The sequence below is a fragment of the Erinaceus europaeus genome, chromosome 15 (genome assembly GCF_950295315.1).
Source record: "Erinaceus europaeus chromosome 15, mEriEur2.1, whole genome shotgun sequence".
Taxonomy (NCBI): Eukaryota; Metazoa; Chordata; class Mammalia; order Eulipotyphla; family Erinaceidae; genus Erinaceus; species Erinaceus europaeus.
In genome coordinates, this window is record NC_080176.1 from 25173352 (window position 1) to 25197197 (window position 23846).

Consider the following 23846-nt stretch of genomic DNA (forward strand, 5'->3'; position numbering starts at 1 on the left):
TGACAAGTTGAGCCTGTTTGCTTTCACCTTGGTGGAATGGTGGGAACTCCCATTCTTCCAGTTGGAGCTAGGAAGCAGGAAGTGGAATCAGATTGTCAAGTGTCCTCCGCCCTTCTGTGACTTCTTTAATGTATCTGAATGTTATTCAAATAGTTTTGAGTAACAGAGCTTTGGTTCCTTTCATCCCTTCTTCAGCTGGATTCTAGCCTGATTTCATATGACTTGAGTGTTTTTAATTTACTTTTTGCTACAGATTAATGCAGTTAGTCCAATGATATCATTTTTTGTCTCACTTCAGGGTTTCTGGGATTTTGATATGAAATGCTTCAAAAAATATGGGAGAATGTGGGGGTGAGTATCTGGATTATTTCACTTCATATACTTCTCAAGTAGAGCCCCCCACCCCAGTCAATGTACATAAGTCATGTCTACAGGTATTAAGTTCAAGGACCCTGGTTCAATCCCCAGTTCTCTTCTTGTAGAAGGAAGCTTCAGGAGTGGTAAAGCAGTGCTGCAGGTGTTTCTCCCCCCCCCTTTTCTCCTGCACCCACCTAAATTTCTATTTCTCTCAAAAGAAAAAAGCCCTGATGGAGAGGTGGATCCATAGTACAGACACTGATTCTCAGTGATAACCCTGAAGGACAGATGAAAGAAACTAAAAAGCTAAGATCGTCTCAGTACAAGGCTTCTGGGGCTGTCTCCATGGATGCAAACCTGTTGGAGTCATGTCTTCCCAGGGCCCCAGGTGTCCCCGGTGTCCAGGGCTACAGTGTAAGTCAGGCCTGGAGACTTGGAGGCTGTGACTTTGCCCGCACTGGTGATGCCCTGGGGTTTCTAGTGTCACTCTGGGGAAGTCCCAGTGCTAGTTCAACCTGATGGCTGGACGCAGAGACATGACCCACCAGGATGGAATCCTAGGCTGCATCTGAGCCTGAGCCAGACCTGGTGAAATGTCATCAGCTCTGTTTCCCTAACAGGTTTTATGATGGTCAGTTGCCTGTGCTGGCTATCACAGACCCAGATATGATCAAAACTGTTCTGGTGAAAGAATGCTACTCTATCTTCACAAACCGGCGGGTAGGCACTCATTTGTTTCTTGTTAAAACTGTTTTAATATTAAATCAACTACAGCTATTTTGATATAGGCACAGATTTCCAGGAAATTACAAGAATGAATGGGGGGAAATTCCATTTCTCATCTCTTTCTCCTCAATGAGAATCCCTGTGCAATCTCATAGCAGGAAGCTGACATTTGTCCAGAGGGCTTATACTGAGACTCACTGGTGTGTCTACTTCTCTCTCTCTCTTTCTCTCTCTCTCTCTCTCCTCTCTGTTATTCCATGGGAATCTACTTTCTGAGTAATTCTCTGCCACTACAACCACGAGTTATGTCTCATTAGCAGATGAGCACTGTGACTATCCTTTTATTTAAAAAAGCCAGCTTTTCACTTTATGAATGAACATTTGTGATAAAATAAAAAACACATTTACTTGTCTTGAATGAGGGGGAGAGAAAGATAGAGAGAGAGAGAAAGAGAAAGAGAAAGAGAGGAGCTGAGCTTCCCTTTGGCACATGGGATGCAGAGGAACAAAGTCTGAATGTTCTGCTCCATCAGAAGTGCTGGGCCCCATCAGCGCGCCACCTGCTGGGCCCTATAAGAGCATCTAGCAGAGCCTGGGGAGTATCCAGCCTGCAGGCTGTGTGCAGCACACAAAACCATCTGGTCAGGCACTGCCAAGGAACCACAGGCAGGACTTGGAATTCAATAAATCTAGGGCCTTTTCCATAGCAACATTCAGTGCTCATTGTTAAGTTGAGAATTTTTCATGACCTGAGAATGTGAGCACTAGCAGAAGAGTTTCCCCACCCTTGACCTTGCACCTGATCTGCTAACAAACAGACACTCACTATGTTTTGTTGCAGAATAGATGATTGTTTAACAAAAATTACAAAGGGTGAGGTCTCCAAAATTCATGCAGGGCAGAATGACTTTTGCTTTTTTGCTTTTGAGTACAGATGCTAGGTCCAGTGGGATTTATGAAATCTGCCATATCTTTATCTGAGGACGAAGAATGGAAGAGGATTCGATCACTGCTGTCTCCAACCTTCACCAGTGGGAAGCTCAAGGAGGTAGGAAAATAAGACTTTCCTTCGGAATCTGAAATAATAAAAGTGAGACAGATAGATTATAGCCTCATGCCCCTCTCCAAGGGGCAATCTACTGAATCTGGAAGTCCTGGAAAGGCCCTTTGTGTCTGTGACCTAGAAGAGACATGGTAGGACTGACTTCTTCTTCTAGCGTTTGCCATAGGACTGACTGCATGTGTGGGTTGCAGAAGCTGATTGTGTGCAGTCACTTGCGGTGGTCTTGTGTTGTGTGCACAGATGTTCCCCATCATTGTTCAGTATGGAGATGTGTTGGTGAGGAACCTGAGGAAGGAGGCAGGGAAAGACAAGCCTGTGGACTTGAAAAGGTAAGTTGCAGTGCAGTTGTGGGGGCTGAGGCCTCTGGGGCTGAGGAAGAATGGAGGGGAGGAAGCAGTGTTGTGGGTTCAGGAGGGATGTTGTTCCTGCAAACCCCAGGTCAGGGGGACTGCTTGTTATGTGTGTAGGGAAGTAACTCTAAACAGAGACCCGGTGGGGACACCAGACCCACCCAGGTCAGTGCTACCTTTCTGGCTGCCTGTTGGAAGAGTCTGCTGATGGCTTCTGCCTGCTCTAGCTCAGGGCTTGTCCTACTGTAGCTGCCTGTACTCAGAGCACAGCAGAGTCATTGATGCTGGGGCTCTTTCCTCCCATGATTGGGCTCCTGCAGGTCAGAGGTGACCCTCACCTGCCTTAGTGTTCCCAGCACTGTGCCACCTGAGAATCCCCTCATGAGTGAGTGAGAGGGCAGCAGAGGCTGCAGGGCTCTGTCTCTGGCTCTGAGTGTGTGGTGTTCCCTGTGTTGCCTGGGCTGATGCTTTCCCAGCACTTCCTGCAGCATCTGCTGTGAGTGGAAGGCAAGGAGGTGGGGGTGTTACTGTGCATGTCTTTCTCCTTCTCCTCAGTGTATTTGGAGCCTACAGCATGGATGTCATCACAAGCACGTCATTTGGAGTGAAAGTCGACTCTCTCAACAACCCTCAGGATCCTTTTGTGGAGCAGACCAAGAAGCTGTTGAGATTTAAATTCTTTGATCCATTTTTTCTTTCATTAGGTATTTAATCTGCTACTATTATTTTACTTTTTTCTTTCTTGGTTTTCCATACCTTCATTTTTTCATTAGTCTTGGAGGGATTTCTGATATTTTTTTGATGCTTTGTTTGACTCATTCGTCTTTAATTTGGAGTATAGTATTTAATTTGCACATATTTTATGTTTCTGAATTTTTGTTATGATTTCTAATTTCATTGTCTTGAAAGATCATACCTATTATTACTTATATTCCATTATTTCTGCAATGAATCAACATTTGGCTTCATTGATCTTTTGTATGGTTCTCTTATTTTTGATGTTGTTTATTTCTGCTCTAATTTTAGTGATTTCTGTCCTTCTGGTTGCTTTAGGGTTCCTTTGTTCCTTTTCCTCTAGGTCCTTAAGGTGTGCAGTAAGGTAATTTATTTGAGCTTTTTCTTGTTTAATATGTGATTGTGTTGCTATGAGTTTCCCTCTCAATACTGCTTTAGCTGTGTCGCATGTATTTTGATAGCTTGTGTCTTCATTTTCATTTGTTTCTGGGAACATTTGAATTTCTTGCTTCAGTGACTCTCTGACCCAGTGGTTCTTAAGCAGTATGTTGTTTAGTTTCCAAATTCTGTGACTTTTAATAATTTTCTGTTTGTTGTTAAATGTTAGCTTTACTCCACTGTGGTCTGAGATATACTTGGGATGATTTCAATGCTCTTGAATTTGTTGATGCTGTCTTTGTGTCCTAACATGTGTTCTATCCTTGAGTACGTGTTTTGTGGATTTGAAAACAATATGTATTCCAATTTTTGGGGGTGAAGAACTCTGAAAATGTCCAAGAGGTCTTGTCTGTCCATCTCTTCATTTAACTCTCTTGTTTCTTTGTTGATTCTGTGCTTTGCTGATCTGTCTAAGTGTGAGAGTGGGGTGGTAAAGTCTCCCACTATTATTGTATTACTATTGATGTATTTTTGAAGTTCTTTGAGTAGGTGCTTGATGTATTTAGATGGTCCCTCATTGGGTGCATATGTTAATAATTGTTAAGTCTTCTTGGCTGATTGATCCTCTAATCATTATGTAATGACCTTGCCTATCTTTCATTCCTTTATTTAATTAAAAATCTATTGTGTCAGTGATGAGAATGGCTGTTCCTGCCCTTTTTTGTGGTCAATTAGCCTGTAGGATAGTTTTCCATCATGTCACTTTAAGTCTGTGTTTATCTTGTTGGGTCAAGTGGGATTCTTGCAAGCAGCATATGGTTGGGTTATGTTTTCTGATCCATCCTCCCACTCTTTGCCTTTTGATGAGTGAGTTTAAGCCATTGACGTTTATTGATATTATGGATTTAATGTACTGTAGTGCCATTGTTCAACAAGTTTTTATTTGTTCTGATATGTTGCAAGTATTATATTTATGTTCTTGTTTATAAGAGGTCTTTTAGGACCTCTTTCAGGCCTGGTTTGGTGATGGTTGCCTCTTTTAACTGTTGTTTTTCTAAGAAGGTTCTGATCCCTCCATCTAGTTTAAATGAAAGTCTAGCAGAATATATTATCCTTGGTTGAAACCCTTTTTCATTCATGGCCCTATAGATATCTTGCCATTCTCTTCTGGCTTTTAGAGATTGAGTGGAGAAGTCTGCTGATAGTTGTATGGGGTTTCCCCTGTATGTGATTTTTTTTGTTTTTCTCTTGCAGCCTGTAGGATCCTTTCTTTATCCTTACTTCTTTTCATTGTAACCATGATGTGTCTTCGTATCTTCAGGTCTGGATTGATTCTGTTTGGGACTCTCTGAGCCTCTTGAATCTTAATGTCCTTTCTGTTGTTCGGGTCTGGGAAGTTTTCTTCTATAATTTCCTCTAAAATGTTTGATTCCCCTTCCTCTCTTTCTTCCTCTGGCAGGCCAATTATACAAATGTTACTTCTTTTGAGATCATCCCATATGTCTCTGCTGTTGTTTTCAGTGTCTCTCAATCTCTTTTTGAGCTCTTTCACATCTTTCTTAGTTTTATCTAGCTCATCCTCTGTCTGGCTAATTCTGTTTTCTGCTTCTGCTAGTCTGCTTTCCCTTCCATCAGCTGCTTTCTTCATTTCAGCTTTCAGTTCTCTAATTGCCTCAAGGTAGATAGTATTTTCCTTGAGGGTCTTATCTGTTGTTTCCCTAATACTGCTAGCCCTTTCCTCCAAAGTTGTTTTCATTTCTGTCATTAATAAATTTATTATTGCTTGCATACTTTTCTTATCTATGGTTACTTCTGGCTGATCTGTAGTATCTTCTGGGCTCTTGTCTTCATTCATTGTAGTAGCAATTTTTTTTGCTCTTTATCTACCCATTTTTTTAAATGTGTTTTTTATTTTTATATTCTGTTGTTCCTCAGTTGTTATGTTTTGTGTACAAGCCACACTATACTAAATACCTTTATGACAAATGCAATCAACACCCTCGGAAGTTACAATAGTAACTAAAGCAATGACTGAAGCAGTTTACCCAATACCAGTTAGCCCCACAATGTCTCCAGTTCAAGAAAAAGTAGCAACCAAATCCAAATAAAAAAGAAAGAGGAAGGAAAAAAGGGATATCAGGATAAAACAATTATGCAAATCTACTGTCCACTGTAAATTCTAGGGGTAGTAAGAGGAGAAAGGGAAGTAGAGCAGAGACTCACTCAAAGAGAGTCAGATTTTGTCCCTGAAATAGTTCACAAATGAGTATCAGTGAATTCAGAAAGCAGAGGGAGGAGGAAGGAAGAAAGGAAAACAGGGGAAAAAAGAGAGAAAAGAAAAAAGAAAAGAAGAAAACAGTAAAAAAAAAGCAATGAAAGGGGAGTTTGGTTTTTTTTTAAATTGGATTGGAGGCAGGAGTGGATAGAGGAAGTATGAAGAGTGAAACAAGTTTCTCTCATAATGAGTAAGACACCTCGTCGCCTTGCAATGGAAAGTATACTAAGAGTTAATTTTGGTTAACCTGAGGTGGGGGGGGGCAAAGGGATATGCATGTATATATAATAATAATAATAATAAAATAGAACAGAGTAAAAAGCCCAAGTAGTGGGTCTGCAGCTTGGACAGCTCCTAATTAACACATGCCTATTGAGTCTAGACAACTGACTGAGAAAGAAAAAAACAAAACAAACAAACAAACAAAAAACTTCCAAGCAGTCTTTCCCAGGCTGGGTGAGGCCTGCTTGATCAGCTAATTGTCACTCCAATTGGGCCTAAATCCCTTACTCAGAGAAAAAAAAAATAGCCTAGGTATTTAGAAAGAAGCAGATTTGGAACGGCACCCCTGGTGAGCCAGGAATCTTGGTAAATAAAGGAGCTCAGCGGGGAGCCTGCTAGCAGCAGCTCCCTGCCCCTATTGTCTGATTATGGGGAGAGGGGGGCAGAGAGAAATAATTAAAAAATTTCCTTTCTTTTTGCTCTAATTTTTAACCCAAATAGAACTATAGTCACTTCTTTGGTCTCACCTTTAGAATGCCTCCTTCCTTGTCCCGCTTCTTCTTCTAGCGTTTGCCCTTCTTCCGTAGCCAGTCAACAGCGTCAGGTTGAGCCTGATGTAAAGTTTCGAGACCTCCTTTGAATCTGGAGAGGTGGCAGTCTTTGACTATGTGGGTCATAGTCTGTCTGGAGCTGCAGGGGCAGTTCGGGTCAGTCTCTGGCTCCCCAGCGATGGAACATAGCGGCGCACTGGTCATGGCCTGTTCGATAGCGATTGAGGAGGTCCCAATCATAACGTGCTAGGTCAAAGCTGGGTTGACGCTTGCAGGGGTCTGTGATGAGGTGTTTGTTCTTTACCTCAGCTGACTGCCAACTCTGTTTCCAAGAGTCTGGAACAGAGAAGTTCAGTGTAGGCGTAGGAGACCAGATTGGATGACGAGACGTCAAGCATTGAACAGGGTGGGCAAAGATAACGCGTTTGGCAAAGGACAGCCCCTCAACATTAAGTTGGAGGACTCGAAGAACAGGACCAACAGCTTAAAAGCTGTCAGGAGCTGCTTGTTGCTGGCTTTGAAAGTGACTGGGATCCATGTGGATTCAGTCGGCTAGGAAGGATCGTTAGTTTCCCCAATGAATGGGTACTCACAGGATGCACCACGGGAAGGTCGATCCAATGCATCCCAACCTTGTCCCGCTGAAGGCCAGGATCTCTAAGTAAGGCTTTCTAGCAGTTGTTGTCAGACCTCATGCTGGCAGCTGCTTTTGAGTTGTCATATTGGCTCCATCCCCCATATTCCATTATTTCTTTGTTGTTATTTTATTGAGCAGGAGAAAGATCTGATCTGCTCTACCATTTTATGGGATCCTGGGAATGAACCAGGCCCTGATCCATCTCACAGAAGAACTAATAAGAAGCGAACTATAATGTGTTTATCCAAACAAATTCATTAGTGTATACCAGATTAAGAAGTAAAGGAGTTTAGTTCTGTTTTTGTTTGCTCCAAAGTGAGGAAAGGGCTCACTGCTGTGGATAGCCTATTCCTGCCTCCCCAAGTCTTGCTTTGGAAGCTCATGGGGGTAGGAGGGGGTGAGGCAGGGCTCCTGGCTGAGAACTCTGTGTTTTCCCTGTGACTCTGCTGATTGCATTGTGGGATTACAATTGCTCCTGTTGAATTTTGTTCTTTGTCTCTTCTTTATTTCCCCTTCAGTTCTCTTCCCATTCCTTACACCCATTTATGAATTACTCAGTATCTCTCTGTTTCCAAAAAGTGTGACTGAGTTTTTCATAAGAACCGTTCAGAGAATGAAAGAAAGTCGCCTCAAAGATCCACAGAAGGTAAGCTTTGGTGGTGGGTACTTGAGCATTTTTGCAAGTTCTTGAGCTGTTAACAAATGACTCATTCAGTTCTCTGTGTTGCTATAACGGAGAGATAAGGAATCTAGGCTTTAGGACAGCAGAATGCTAATATTTTGGGGGAGAAGGAGGAAAGACCATAGGATTTGTAGAGGAAAACAAAAATGTGTCATTGAGACAATATTGAATCCTAGGCTGGATGATTGGTATATGTCTGCATATGTCATTGAGATGAAACTCTTAGCACTACAGCTTGGGAGTGGGGCAGTGACCGAAGGATTGGCCTCTCAGTCAATGGCTTCCAAGTCTGATCCGTGGCACCAAATATTCCAGGGTGGTTCTCTGTTTCCCTCTCATTCTCTCTCTCTCACCAATAAGCAAATAATTAAGAAAGAGGTTTGTGAGAACCAGCAGATAAGAGACTTACCACTTCTCTTTAATCCACTGTCAAGGAATAAATGTTACTGTTTTTAATATCTTTTGTTTTTAACTTTTTTATTACCTTTATTTATTGGAAGAGACAGCCAGAAGTTGAGATTGTAGGGGAGATAGAGAAGGAGGGGGGGCTAGGTAGTGGTGCACCAGGTTAAGCACATAGTGCGGAAGTGTTAAGGACTTGTGCTAGGGTCAGAGTTCAATCTCCCAGCTCCATGCCTGCATGGGAGAGTTTCACAAGTGCTGAAGCAGACCTGCAGGCACCTCTGTCTCTCTCTCTCTCTTTCTCTCTCTTATTCTCTGTCTCCTCCTCCTTTCTCAATTTCTCTCTGTCTTATCCAATAAAATGGATAAAAAGGCCACCAGAAGCAGTGGATCTGTAGTGCTGACATGGAGCCCCAGTGATAACCCTGGAGGCAAAAAAGAGAGGGAAAGAGAGACCTGCAGCACACGTCATCCCTTGCAATGCTTTCCCCCTGCAGGTAGGTGGAGGCTGGGGCACAAACCCAGGTCCTTGCACACTGTAGCATGTGTACTCAACACGGTGCTCCACCACTGGCCCCCATAAGCATTACTATTAATGAATTGCTACTGATAAATCTTCTTCATATTAGAGATTGGCAAGAAACATCTCAGTTTCCAATCTCTTATTTCACACACTGTCCAGTGGAGGTCTCCAGCTGGTGAAGTGGTGGCCTGCAGCCCGTGTTCAATCCCAGTCCTCTTGGTCTAGAGCCAGCAGGAGTTTTCTCTGGGCTTTGAGTCTGCAGTCTGTTCATTCAAGTTTGTCTCTTGGGGCTGGAGGCAACTGCCAAGAGATGTGCAGGTCAGAGGCTCAGGGCTGGGCATCAGGGCTGGGCCTCAGAATGTCACTGAAGAAGATCAGAAATCCTGGGACTGTGGTGCTTCTGGAGATTCTCACACAAGTGCTGCTGCTGCTGCACTCTGCCAATGTCAGGATACTTGGTTGCATGCCAGTTCACTGAACTCACCATACTGGGTGTGAAATTGTACCCCAGACTTATTTACTAATTAGTTAGCTAATTTTGCATAGAGACAAGTGAGAAATTGAGAGGACAGAGGGAGGTGAGTGTGTAGGGAGAGAAAGAGGCACCTACAGTCTTGCTTGTCTGCTCATGAAACTTTCCCCCAGGTCCAGGGACTTGAAGCTGGGTTCTTGTGCATTACCTGAACAGACAGGAATGACTGACCGGTAGGAGAACAGGCAGTTAAGGTCTGAGCAGGCGAGGATGAGGGAGAGTGAGACCACAGCAGGTGTACATTTGTGTCAGGAAGCACCATCTCGTTCCCCATGGTTTGAGGCTGGATGCTTTGGCTCTTAGATGACTCCGGCCAGGCACCTGGACTTCAGGAGCCCAGGTTTGAGGATGGAGGTTCAGTCCTGTACCCCACAATGACTTCTGACTCCACAAGTGACTTTCTGGCACTGAAGTCTCTCTTTCTGCTTCCAGCATCGAGTGGACTTCCTCCAGCTGATGATCAACTCCCAGAATTCCAAACAGGTGGCCCATCATAAAGGTAACCAAGGAGCCTCCTCCCATGATGGGGAGGCTGGGGACTGGGGCTGTTTCTGAAAGTGGGTAGAAGATTACTGGGAAGATGAGAGTTACTGCCACATCAAACAGAGTCCAGCTTCACATGCCGATGGGAGTTCTGAAAGCATTTTTTTGAAGTGAGCAGGCAGAACATTTTTCACAGCTTGAATTACCACAGGACCCAATGTATTCCATGTCCCAGAGCTGCTCAGTGTTCTGACTGAGATCTCCACATCTGTTAGTGACGGGGCTTTTTCCAAGGTTATTCTGAGACCTGACCCAAACCAAAGACTCAAGTCCCTGTTCAGACACTTGAATCCAGGCCTCCCTGTCATCAGGATGTGCATTGCTTACTCCATGTTGGTGGCCTTCAGTGAGTTTGCTCTCTTCACAATTTTCTCTAAAGGTTTTATTTTCCCCTTGTTATATTTTTTCCTTGTAATTTTAGATAACTTGTCATGGATGCATCTGTCTTTGTATTGAAGTTCTGGTCCTTTTCCAACTTTCATCTCTTTTCCTCCACCCCTGGGCAATTTGTGACTGAATCCAGTTATTATGGTGTTGAGATGGAAGACTTTCTAAATAGGAATGTTTTTCAGTTTTTAATATTTTTTACTTTTATCTGCTCACTGATGTTGCCACCAGGGTTACTGATGGGTGTTGGTGCCAAGCATGACTTTACCATCTTTCCCAGTGGTCAGTTTTCTTTCTCTTTGGGGTTGTGGTGAGGAGTGGGAGAGACAGAGAGGGAGCCCAGATGAAACCTTCAGCCCTGCTGCACTGATCCTGTGGGGCCATGGGGCCATGGGCTTGATCACACCCTCACACATGATGAGCCAGCACTGCCAGCTATTCTGTTAACAGTGGATGTTCCACTGCAAGGCAGAGCTCTCCCTGCCTGCCCGTGCGGTTGTATCAGCAAGAGGTCAATAATACTAATTATTCTCTTGTGTTTTCTTTGATGTTTAAATGGTCTGTAACTCTTTTCAGATGGGATCCTGTGTTCCTTTCTTTCTTCTTCATTTTTCAATGGACTTTATCCATTTATTTATTTCATTAATTATAAATTTATGGATCTAAGTTCAGCTTATGGTACTATATTAGGAATGCAGTTTCATACACAAACACATTCTATCCTCAGGACACCTGTAAGAGATGGTTAGTTCTTCTGTTCAAAGTAGCATAAATAGAACCATTGTTTAATACAATAATTGTTAGGCATTGTCATCAGTCATAGACACCTGTACCCAGTCGTTGTGAATTCTTTTAGGGTCAGATAATAGTGGCAGTGCTTGCTTGCCCTCCAATAAAGACCCTCAGACTCTCTCCCTTTCCCTGTTTACCAGTGAGAAACTGTGAGTCCCAATCCTGGCCCAGGGTTGGAGGGGCCAGTGTTGCCTCAGGCATAATAGTCAGGAGGGTGTGGAGTGCTGTGCTGCCAGAGTGCTGTGCTGCCTGAGTGCTGTCTGTCAGCTACACACCCTTTGGCCAAAGAATGAGTGCCTTGCTTCAACTCCATATCTTTTGTCCTCACAACTGATTTTAATTCAATGTTATTTTTTATTATTTATTTATTTATTTATTTATTTTTATTGAGGGATTAGTGGTTTACAGTATAGACTTTTCTTTTTTCTCACCACTCCTGTAACCAAAGTTTTGTGTGCCCATTCTTATAGCCATAGATTACCACTGTAATTCTCCCTCAGTTTTAGTTATACGTTGACATTTTTTTTTTGTTATTTTCAACATTACCCAATACAGTTTCAAAAGTATGTCTCCATCTTTATTCCTCATTCATTCCCTCTCTCTCTAGTGATCACTACAGATTTAAGTTTAAGATTGAATGTAATAATTTTGAAATTTATTTCTAGTTATTTATATTTAATTTTTGAATCCAAACACCTCACAGATGTCTTTGAGTCAGCATAGCCACCAGTGACTCTATCCATTTAGTCTCAAAAGAGTGTCAACAATTTAATGGTGGGTCATTCCCCACTGAGTATAGATCACCAGCTCTTTATCCAGTCATTATTGATGGATATTTCAGTTGATTCCACATTTTGACTGGAGTTTTTAAATTTCTTTATTGGGGGTTAATGGTTTATGATTGACAGTAAAATACATTAATTTGTACATGCATAACATTTCCCAGTTTTCCACATAATATTACAACCTCTACAAGGTCCTCCTCTGCCAATATCTTCAAGTGATTCCACATTCTGACTTTATTTATTTATTTATTTTTATTACCATGGAGGTTATTTTGGGGTTTGGTATCAGCACTAATGATTCACTGCTCTCAGCAGCCATTTTTCCCTATTTTTTTTTTTTTGACAGGACACAGAGAAATTGAGAGGGGTGGGTAGGAATGGGAGAGGATAAAAGATACCTGCAGACCTGCTTCATTGCCCATGAAATTTCCTTCCTGCAGGTAGGGAATAGGAGCTCCAATCAGTGTGTGTCACCAGGTGTGCCACCATCTGACCCTCTTGACTTTATTATTATTATTATTTATATCATTTTAGGTTCACAGCTAAAGTGAGTGGAAAATGCAGAGGTTTTGCATGGATTCCTGCACCATATACTCTTAAAGAGTAGAGAGTAGGCCCTGGGAGGAACTAGACAAAGACAAGTTTAGCTTTTTTCTGAGTCTGTATGGTGGACATGTGAGTGCGGCCACTTCTGTACCCCACCCCCACTGGGACACAGAAGTTCCATTTATTTTGCCATCATGGAAGTGCAGGTGTTTGTTAGGACCTGCTCACTCAGCTGGCTTTTCTCCCCTCTCAGTTCTGACTGACATGGAGATTGTGGCCCAATCTGTGATCTTTATTTTTGGTGGCTATGAGACCACAAGCAGCTCCCTGTCTTTCATTCTGTATTTTCTGGCCACTCACCCTGATGTCCAGAAGAAACTGCAGGAGGAGATTGACACAACTTTCCCCAACCAGGTGAGTGAGTGGTGCCTGGGGAAGGAGGAGCAGGTCAGGCCTCAGTGTGGAGCCTCCTCTGCACTTGGAGAAGCTTTGCACAAAGCAGAGGCTTCAGGTCCTCCAAAAGAGCTATTTAAGATGACTAAAGGATACTTAAAGGGAGAGATATAGGTGATATGTGCTGCTTACAGAAATCAAAGAACTTGGGAAAATGTGCTGGCTGTGGAGTATCAGTTACCTGAGTCACACAGCCCCAGTGGCACTTAACAGCAAGTACTTCCTGCTCAAGTATTTAGACAGCTGTCTCTCCTAATGTTTCTCCAGTGATGTCTCTGCACATTTTGTAGATATGGATTCTTCATTTTATCCTTGGCTAGCCTGTCTGCATGGATTCTGCTCCATTCCACAAGTCTCTCACATTCCTTGAAACCAGCAAGTGCATCTTCTTCTCAGGGCAACAGCCGAGGACAAGAGTAAGAAGGCTGCACGTGGCTGGGAGATTGGGCAGTGGTTAGAGCACACATGTGATCATGTATAAGTTCAGGGTTTGAGCACCAGCACTACATGGGAGCTAATGGACAGTGGAGAAGTGCTGTCGTCTCTTCTCCTGACTTTCTCTGCTGTCTCTAAAATAAAGAATCAGAAATATTGGTATGAAATCCCAGTACCAGGAACAGGATGGGCTATAAATTGGCTGAGGAACAAAATATTTGCCCCCATGGGGCCCCCATGACCTCATGTCCATTCAGAGCTGGTCTCCCCTGACTAGTGAGCAGAAAATGGAGGCTCCTTGGGGACTAGGTGATCAGTGGCTGCTCTGCACACATGACAGGACGAGCATGAGTGAAACCAGCCTGTGTCTGGCCCTGACTCAATGTCTTCATCTCTGTGTACTGTCCTGAAATAGAACTTACCATGTTCCTGCACACTGTTCTCACTCGACCCCAACACACATGAATTCTTTGTGGAGTTAGGAAACTGAATCCACGGAGGTTTTAATTTGTATTACTTCATAATCTTTATCTTGCTTTTCCTTTGTTTTTACATAATTATTATGTTTTAGAGAATTTTCATACCCAGTCTTGGTACATGCAAGTCACCACATCCTCCACCAACATTCTGGATTCAATCAACCACCCCTCCTCATCATTTGGCCCCATTAATATCTTAGTTCTCACATTTTACAAGAGAAAGTCTGGTGTTCTCTCTCATTCTCTCTCTCTCTTCTCATCACCTTCTTTATTTTCTTTAAAAATTTTTTTTATATTTATTTTCCCTCTTGTTGCCCTTTTTGTTTTTTTACTGTTGTTGCAGTTACTATTGTTTTTGTTATTGATGTCATCATTGTTAGATAGGACAGTGAGAAATGGAGAGAGGAGGGGAAGACAGAGAGGGGGAAGAGAAAGATAGACACCTGCAGACCTGCTTCACCGTTTGTGAAGCAACTTCTCTGAAGGTGGGGAGCTGGGGGCTCGAACTGGGATCCTTCAGCTAGTCCTTCCGCTTTGCGCCATGTGCACTTAACCTGCTGTGCTACCGCTCAACTCCATCTTTCATTTTCTTTCTCTTTTTCTTTCCCTCTTTCTTTCCCTCCTTCCTCAATTCCTTCACTTATCTCTCTTCCTTCCTTCCTTTTCTTTTCCTCTCCTCTCCTCTCCTCTTCTTTCCTTTCCTTCCTTTTTCCTTTCTCTGCTCCCTTTCTTTTTCTTTCCTTCTTTTTCCCCTTCCTTCATACTTTACCTCTTCTCCTTACTTCTTCTTTTTCTTTTTTTCTTTTTTTTTATATTTAAATTTTTAATTTAAGAAAGGATTAGTGAACAAAAGCATAAGGTAGGAGGGGTACAACTCCACACAATTCCCACCACCCAATCCCCATAAACCACCCTCTCCCATGATAGCCTTCCCATTCTCTAGCCCTCTGGGAGCATGGACCCAGGGTCGTTGAGGGTTGCAGAAGGTAGAGGGTCTGGCTTCTGTAATTGCTTCCCCGCTGAACATGGGCGTTGACTGGTCGGTCCATACTCCCAGTCTGCCTCTCTCTTTCCCTAGTAAGGTGTGTCTCTGGGGAAGCTGAGCTCCAGGACACATTGGTGGGGTCTTCAATCCAGGGAAGCCTAGCCAGCATCCTGGTGGCATCTGGAACCTGGTGATTGAAAAGAGAGTTAATATACAAAGCCAAACAATTTGTTGAGCAATCATGGATCCCAAGATTGGAATAGTGGAGAGGAAGTGTTAGGGAGGTACTCACTGCAAACTCTAGTGTAATCCTGCTTTCAGGTATATATTTTGCAGTAGTTTATGGATACGTGTGCACATATGCTCTCTCTCACAGAAACTGGTGTATGTCTAGGTTATGGGACTTTGTTAGAAAGTGAACTACCTGAGATGAAATTAGAGTGTACTATAAAAAGAAAGGTCTCACCCGAGTAATGAAGCTGAAGGGTTGTCATTCCACACGTGAAGTCTCTGGATACACACTGAGGTGAAGCATGTTGAGATGGCAATCGTTGCTTTGGTTAGGTTGTGATCGGCGGATGCAATATTATTTGGTATGGATTGGGAGAAGCATACGGGAAAGTGAGCCCTATCCAAGGGTGCCAGGACTGGGGGAAGTAGGGGCTCTATAGTGAAGATGTGAGGTTCCTGCTGTCTTAGGGTTCAAAAAGACAATCAATAGTTAATATTATCATCACATTATTTGTTAATTGGGTTAACTTTGAAAAGTCCCTTTGTTATGGTTTGCTGTACAGTACCCAGTATCTTGTATATAGCTGTGCTATTGGAAGCTTCTAATCTACTTGGTCTAGGCTTTTGAGAGAGTCCGCATATCAAATACGTAGCCTATCTATTAAAAAGATTCAGTTTGTCTTTTGAGAACCTTTGCGACATACAATTGATTTCCCCCTCTCATATTAATTAACTACTGATTTATATGTCTACATTTTGCTAGGAGTGTACATAAACACCATTCCCATCACCAAAGGACCGTGACCCATCCCTCCCGCCCATTCCCACCCCCCACTGGCCCAGGAAGCTACATGTCTACCCCTCACCACTGGGTTTTTACTTTGGTGCCCTACTTACAATTTGATCAGGTCCTGCTTTTAGTTTCCCTTTCAGATCTTCTAAGTCAGCTTCTGTTGATGAGTGGGATCATCCCATACTCATCTTTAACTTTCTGACTTAGTCCACTTAACATGATTCCTTCTAGCTCTGTCCAAGCTGGGTCAGAGAAGGTGGGTTCATTGTTCTTGATAGCTGCATAGTATTCCATTGTGTATATATACCACAGCTTTCTCAGCCATTCATCTGTTGTTGGGCACCTGGGTTGCTTCCAGGTTTTAGCTATTATGAATTGTGCTGCTATGAACATAGGAGTACACACCTCTTTTTGGTTGGGTGTTATGGAGTCCTTGGGGTATAACCCCAGGAGAGGAATTATTGGGTCATATGGAAGGTCCATGTCTAGCCTTCTGAGAGTTTTCCAGACTGCTCTCCACAGAGGCTGTACCAATTTACATTCCCACCAGCAATGTAAAAGAGTTCCTCTGTCCCCACATCCTCTCCAGCATTTGTTGCTGCTGTCCTTTTTGATGTATGCCATTCTTACAGGAGTGAGGTGGTATCTTAGTGTTGTCTTAATTTGCATTTCTCTGACAATCAGTGACCTAGAGCAGTTTTTCATATGTTTGTTAGCCTTTTGGATCTCCTCTGTGGTGAATGTTTTGTTCATTTCCTCTGCCCATTTTTGGATGGGGTCATTTGCTTTTTTGCGGCTGAGTTTGCTGAGCTCTTTATATATTTTGGTGATTAGTTTCTTGTCTGATGTCTGGCATGTGAAGATCTTCTCCCATTCTGTGAGGGGTCTCTCTGTTTGTTTAATAGTTTCTTTGGATGTGCAGAAGCTTTTCAATTTGATGTAGTCCCATTGGTTTGTTTCTGCTTTGGTCTTCCTTGCAATTGGGTTTGATTCATCAAAGATATCCTTGAGGTGTAGATGGGAAAGTGTTTTACCAATGTTTTCCTCTAAGTATTTGATTGTTTCTGGTCTGACATCTAGGTCTTTGATCCATTTGGAGTTGATTTTTGTTTCTGGTGAGATAAAGTGGTTCAATTTCATTCTTCTGCATGTTTCAACCCAGTTTTCCCAGCACCATTTATTGAAGAGAGCCTCCTTCTTCCGTTTAATCCTTTGGGCCCCCTTATCAAAGATTAGATGCCCATAGGTGTTGGGATTTACTTCTGGGCTTTCAATTCTGTTCCACTGGTCTGTGTGCCTATTTTTGTTCCAGTACCATGCTGTTTTGATGATGATGGCTTTATAATATAGTTTAAGGTCTGGGAGTGTGATGCCTCCATGTCTGTTTCTTTTCCTTAGGATGGTTTTGGCAATTCTAGGTGTTTTCTGGTTCCAGATAAATGATTGTAGTGTTTGTTCTATTCTCTTAAAGAAGCTTGGTGGAACTTTGATGGGTATTGCATTAAATTTGTATATGGCTCTGGGGAGAATGTTCATTTTGATGATATTTATTCTTCCAATCCATGAGCATGGGATATCTTTCCATTTCTTGGTATCAGTTTCTATCTCCTTGAGTAGCGACTCATAGTTTTCAGCATACAAGTCTTTCACTTCTTTGGTCAACTTTATTCCTAGGTATTTGATTGATTTTGCTGAAACAGTAAATGGGAGTGATTTCTGGATGTCTTCTTCTTCAGATTTAGTGTTTGCATAAAGAAATGCCACTGATTTTTGTACATTGATTTTGTAGCCTGATACCTTGCTATATTGCCTAACAACTTCCAGTAATTTTCTACTGGATTCTTTAGGTCTTTCTATGTATACTATCATATCATCTGCAAATAGTGAGAGCTTGACTTCTTCCCTTCCAATCTGTATCCCTTTGATTTCTTTCTCTTGCCTGATTGCTATGGCAAGAACTTCCAATACTATGTTGAAGAGTAACGGTGACAGTGGGCAGCCCTGTCTAGTCCCTGATCTGAGGGGGAATGCTTTCAGCTTCTCTCCATTGAGTATGATGTTGGCTGTAGGTTTGCTATATATAGACTCCACTATCTTGAGGAATTTCCCATCTATTCCCATTTTTTGTAGAGTTTTGAGCATGAATGGGTGTTGGATTTTGTCAAAGGCTTTCTCTGCATCTATTGAGATAATCATGTGGTTTTTGGCTTTGCTTTTATTGATGTGATGAATGACATTGATTGATTTACGGATGTTGAACCAGCCTTGCATTCCTGGGATGAATCCCACTTGGTCATGATGAACAATCTTTTTGATGTGTTGCTGTATCCTGTTGGCCAAGATCTTGTTTAATATTTTGGCATCTATGTTCATCAGAGATATTGGTCTGTAGTTTTCCTTTTTTGTTCTGTCCCTATCAGCTTTTGGTATCAGGGTGATGTTGGCTTCATAAAAGGTGGAAGGGATTATTCCTGTTTCTTCAATCTTATGGAATAGCTTAAGAAGTATGGGTATTAACTGTTTCCTGAAAGTTTTGTAGAATTCGTTTGTGAAGCCATCTGGTCCAGGACTTTTGTTGTTGGGGAGATTCTTAATAACGGTTTCAATTTCTTTGTCTGTGATTGGTGCATTTAGATTTTGTAGTTCTTCTTGGTTCAGTTTTGGAAGTGCATAGGTTTCTAGGAATTGTTCCATTTCTTCCAGATTCTCTAGCTTGGTGGCATATAGTTCTTTATAGAAGTTTCGCAGAATTCTCTGGATTTCTGTGGTGTCAGTTGTGATATCTCCTGTATCGTTTACAATTCTATTAATTTGAGTCTTCTCTCTTTTTTGTTTGGTGAGTCTGGCTAGGGGTTTGTCAATTTTGTTTAATCTTTCAAAGAACCAACATTTTGCTTCATTGATCTTTTGTATGGTTCTTTTATTTTCGATGTTGTTTATTTCTGCTCTAACTTTAGTGATTTCTGTCCTTCTGGTTGCCTTAGGGTTCCTTTGTTCCTCTTCCTCTAAGTCCTTGAGGTGTGTAGTAAGTTCGTTCATTTGGGCTTCTTCTTGGTGTTTAATATGTGATTGTATATCTATAAGTTTCCCTCTCAGTACTGCTTTAGCTGTGTCCCAAATATTTTGATAGGTTGTGTCTTCATTTTCATTAGTTTCCCGGAACATTTGAATTTCCTGTTTGAGTGAGTGTCTGACCCAGTGGTTCTTAAGGAGCATGTTGTTTAGTTTCCAAATTCTATGTCTTTTAATAATTTTCCGTTTGTTGTTAAAAGTTAGTTTTACTCCACTGTGGTCTGAGAAGATACTTGGGATGATTTCAATGCTCTTGAATTTATTGATGCTGTCTTTGTGGCCTAACATGTGGTCTATCCTTGAGTATGTGTTGTGTGGATTTGAAAAGAAGGTGTATTCCAGTTTTTGGGGGTGGAGGAGTCTGAAAATGTCCAAGAGGTCTAGTCTGTCAATCTCTTCATTCAATTCTCTTGTATCTTTATTGGTTCTCTGCTTTGTTGATCTGTCTAAGTGTGAGAGTGGGGTATTGAAGTCTCCCACTATTATTGTATTACTATTGATGTATTTTTGAAATTCTTTCAATAGGTGTTTAATGTATTTAGATGGTCCCTCATTGGGTGCATAGATGTTAATAATTGTTAAGTCTTCTTGGCTGATTGATCCTCTAATCATTATGTAATGTCCTTGCCTATCTTTTATTACTTTATTTAATTTAAAATCTATCGTGTCTGAGATGAGAATGGCTGTTCCTGCCCTTTTTTGTGGACCGTTAGCCTGTATGATAGTTTTCCATCCTTTCACTTTAAGTCTGTGTTTATCTTGTTGTGACAGATGTGATTCTTGCAAGCAGCATATGGTTGGGTTATGTTTTCTGATCCATCCCCCCACCCTGTGCCTTTTGATGGGTGAGTTTAAGCCATTGACATTTATTGATATTATGGATTTAATGTATTGTAGTGCCATTGTTCTAAAAAACAATTTGTTTACTCTGATATATTACAAGTATTATAGTGGTGTTCTTGTTTATAAGAGGTCTTTTAGTACCTCTTTCAGGGCCGGCTTGGTGATAGTTGCCTCCTTTAACTGTTGTTTGTCTAAGAAGGTTTTGATCCCTCCATCTAGCTTGAATGAAAGTCTAGCAGGATACATAATCCTTGGTTGAAACCCTTTTTCATTCAGGGCTCGATAGATATCTTGCCACTCCCTTCTGGCTTTTAGAGTTTGAGTTGAAAAATCTGCAGAAAGTCTTATGGGTTTTCCCCTGTATGTGACTTTTTGTTTCTCTCTTGCAGCCTTTAGGATCCTTTCTTTATCCTTACTTCTTCTCATTGTGACTATGATGTGTCTTGGTGTTTTCAGGTCTGGGTTGATTCTGTTTGGTACTCTCTGGGCCTCTTGCACCTTGATATCCTTTCTGTTATTCAGGTCTGGGAAATTTTCTTGTATTATTTCCTCTAGGATGTTTGCTTCCCCTTCCTCTCTTTCTTCCTCTGGCAGGCCAATTATACGGATGTTACTTCTTTTGAGATCATCCCATATGTCTCTGTTGTTGTTTTCAGTGTCTCTCAATCTCTTTTTAAGCTCTTTCACCTCTTTCTTAGTTTTCTCTAACTCATCCTCTGTCTGACTAATTCTGTTTTCTGCTTCTGTTAGTCTGCTTTCCCTTGCCTCAGCTTCTTTCTTCATTACAGCTATTTCAGCTTTCAGTTCTCTAATTGTCTCAAGATAATCAGTATTTTCCTTGGGGGTCTCAACTGTTGTTTCCCTAATACTGCCATTTCTTTCCTCCAATGTTGTTTTCATTTCTGTGATTAATAAGTTTATTATTGCTTGCATACTTTTCTTATCTATGGTTACTTCTGACTGATTTGTGGTTTCTTCTGGGCTCTTGTCTTCATTCATTGGGGTAGCAGTTTTATTTGTTTTTAATCTACCCATTTTTTTTTTAAATTTATGTGTTTCTCTCTTTTTTTTTTTTAATGCTCTGTTGTTCCTCAGTTGTTGTGTTTTGAGCACAAGTAACACTGTACTAAATACCTTTATGACAATTGCACTCACCAACCTCTGGAATAACAGTAGCAACTGAAGTAAGTATTGAAGGAGTTTAATCGTTACCAGTTAGCCAAACAATTTCTCCAGTCCGTGAAAAAATAGTAACCAAATCCCAGTGAAGAAAGAGAAAAGGAAGAGAGGATAGCAAGAATAGACAGTTATGCAAATCTACTATCCAGTGTATATTCTAAGGGTAACAAGAGTGTAAAGGGAACTAGAGCAGAGATACACACATAGAGAGTCCACTCTGGGTCAGATTTCTTCCCCAAAGTAATTCACAAATTCAGAAAGGCAAAGAAGAAAGAAGTGTATGACAAGATTAAAAAAAAAAAAAAAAGAGAGAGAGATAGAGAGAGATAAGAGAGAGAAAAGGGAGAAGATAAGAAGAAGAGTTGTAATTAAAGAGCAGTGCGAGGAACTTCCCAAATGTGTATCAGTGAATTAAAAAAAAAAAAAGAAAAAAAGAAAAAAAAAAACCCTGTTTGGTGGTATGGGGTATCCTGCTAGTAGCTGGTCCCAGGCACTGCTTATGGGGGGGGGGGGGGGCGGCGGGAGGGATGTATGCTTGAAAATTAAAAGGAAGAAAAAAGAATTTTTTCCCCTACTCTAATTCTTAACCCAAATTAAGTTATAGACACATCCTTGGTATGACCGTTATGGCCCCTTATTATAAGGCTGGCCTGCTAAAGGCAGAAAATCCTATTGTTTACACGAGATGTGTCCGGAGCTCAAAGGCTGGCCGCTTCTCCGGGCGCCATCTTCCGGGAAACCCCGCCCTCCAGACTTTTTTAAAGGATTTCTCAAAAATGAAAACTAGCTCCAAGTCCTTTGATCCAATGAGAGCTATACTCAAGAAGTCTTTGGATCCACCCTCAGGGTCGCGGTGGACCCTGGCGACTCCCAAGAGGCAGCCCCCGAGCTAAAGTGCTCTCTCTGGGTCCTCTGCCCGCCATGCTCTGCAACAGGCGGAGGAGCCGCCTTCCCGGGCGGGCGGAGGACAATGCCCGGCGCACTCGCCTTGCCTGGCGCCGCCTGGGAATTCTGGAGCCCCGCTAGTCCGTGTCACCTTTGCTCTAATTGTTAACCCAAATTAAACTGTAATCACTTCTTTGGTGCCCCCCCCCTTATTGACTGGCCTGCTAAAGGCAGAAAATCCTACCGTTGCCGACGATGCTATCAGAGCACTCGCTGTCAGCGATTTCTCAGGCCGCCGCCATCTTACCTCCCACTTCTTCTTTTTCTTCCCTTATTATTCCTTTGTTTTAGTATCCTATGCTACTAGATGATGTGGAAACAAAATCTAAGAGATACATGTACCCATGGACTTATTACAACTGCTTTATTCACAAAAGTTCAAGTACGGAAAGAATGTAAATGCCCAGTTAAATGCACTGAGACTCTGGCAGTCCTTCCCTGATGCTACACTGAGAATTAGTTCCAGTTCTTTAACTCTCTGGGAGTGTGGACCCAAGGTTATTGTGGGATGCAGAAGTTGGAAGGTCTGGCTTCTGTTATTGCTTCCCCATTGAACATGGGCGTTGACAGGTCGGGAGGGGATGGGATACGGAGTTTTAGTGGTGGAGTTTTGTGTGAATTTGTACCATTCTTATCCTATGGTTTTGTCAGTGTTTCCTTTTTATTAAAAAAAAAAAAAGGATTAGTTCCAGACACAGAGGATGGGTGCTGTGTGTGGGATTCTAGTGTTTCCTTGAACTGCCATCATGTGACGTCACTGTTTGCTTAGATATAAACTAGTTTCTCCCTGAATTACTTAATAGAACTATTGTTAATATAGTGTTTCTCTCCAAATGTTATCTATAGAATAAAATATCTTGTATGGAAAGAGGACTTTTCTCTTTTTTGTGTCTTTCTTCCATGATATAGACAAGCGAAATTATTTTTAAATGAACTTTGGGTTCTTGCATACTTCACTAAAGACTTTAAATCAGAGACTTTAAATCACACTTGTTTACAGGAGTAGAAAACACCTCCCTGTGGCCATGTGATGGGGTCTTGGCTGTTTAGCACCTAGTGACTCACTGCCCCCCAATCCCAGCTGTTGAGCCCAAGTGCCAGTGGGTCAAAGTCTGCTTCTTTCTCCCCAGGCTGCTCCCACCTATGACGCCGTGATGCAGATGGAGTATCTTGACATGGTGGTGAATGAAACCCTCAGACTCTATCCGATTGCTGGCAGACTGGAGAGGGTGTGCAAGAAAGATGTGGAGATCAGTGGGGTGCTTATTCCCAAGGGCACAGTGGTGATGATGCCCCTCTTTGTCCTCCACAAAGACCCATCACTGTGGACAGAGCCTGAGGAGTTCCATCCAGAAAGGTAGAGGCCAGTGGGGAAGGGGCTGCCCTGCTCCAGGCTGCCTGGAGTGTGTTCTGGGGGCGAGCTTGTGCTTCTGCTGTTGCCATTCTCTGTGTAGGTTTTGTGTATTTAATTTAATTGAGCCTTTATTTTTTATTTTTTAAATATTTATTTATCTATTACCTTTTGTTGCCGTTGTTGTCTTATTGTAATTATTCTTGTTGTCGTCATTGCTGGATAGGACAGAGAGAAATGAAGAGAGGAGGGGAAGACAGAGACGGGGAGAGAAAGGTAGACACCTACTTCACCACCTGCGAAGGGACTCCCCTCCAGGTGGGGAGCTGGAGGCTCGAACCAGGATCCTTACTTTGGTCCTTGTGCTTTGTACCACATATGCTTAACCCGCTGTGCCCAACTCCCAGCATTTATTATTATTAGAACCCTCTTTATATATACGTGACTTGCTTGCTATGTGACTATATGCATAAGTCGTAATTGTCTCCAGTAGAAATGTGACTTTCCCCCTGTCTGTTTTTCTGTGCTGTTCTCTTCATCTTTCTGATTTGATCATCAACACACCCACATTCCTCTATCTAAAAGTGGTGCTAT

General features: G+C 42.1%; 1 protein-coding gene across 3 annotated transcripts in view; it reads left to right on the plus strand.

The window, feature by feature from the left end:
- LOC103127368 (cytochrome P450 3A12-like) overlaps nt 1-23846 on the plus strand; it is a 29103-nt gene that overhangs the window by 2716 nt on the left and 2541 nt on the right. The window contains exons 3-11 of one of the 3 annotated variants that reach the window (XM_060173357.1): nt 299-351; nt 978-1077; nt 2066-2131; nt 2387-2475; nt 3052-3200; nt 7813-7940; nt 9866-9932; nt 12740-12900; nt 23032-23258. In XM_060173357.1, the coding sequence (XP_060029340.1) occupies nt 299-351; nt 978-1077; nt 2066-2131; nt 2387-2475; nt 3052-3200; nt 7813-7940; nt 9866-9932; nt 12740-12900; nt 23032-23258 (1040 nt within the window). Of the gene's footprint in view, nt 1-298; nt 352-977; nt 1078-2017; nt 2132-2386; nt 2476-3051; nt 3201-7812; nt 7941-9865; nt 9933-12739; nt 12901-23031; nt 23259-23846 lie in introns of all 3 variants that reach the window. The other 2 variants (XM_060173356.1, XM_016194863.2) reach the window with 2 other exon arrangements.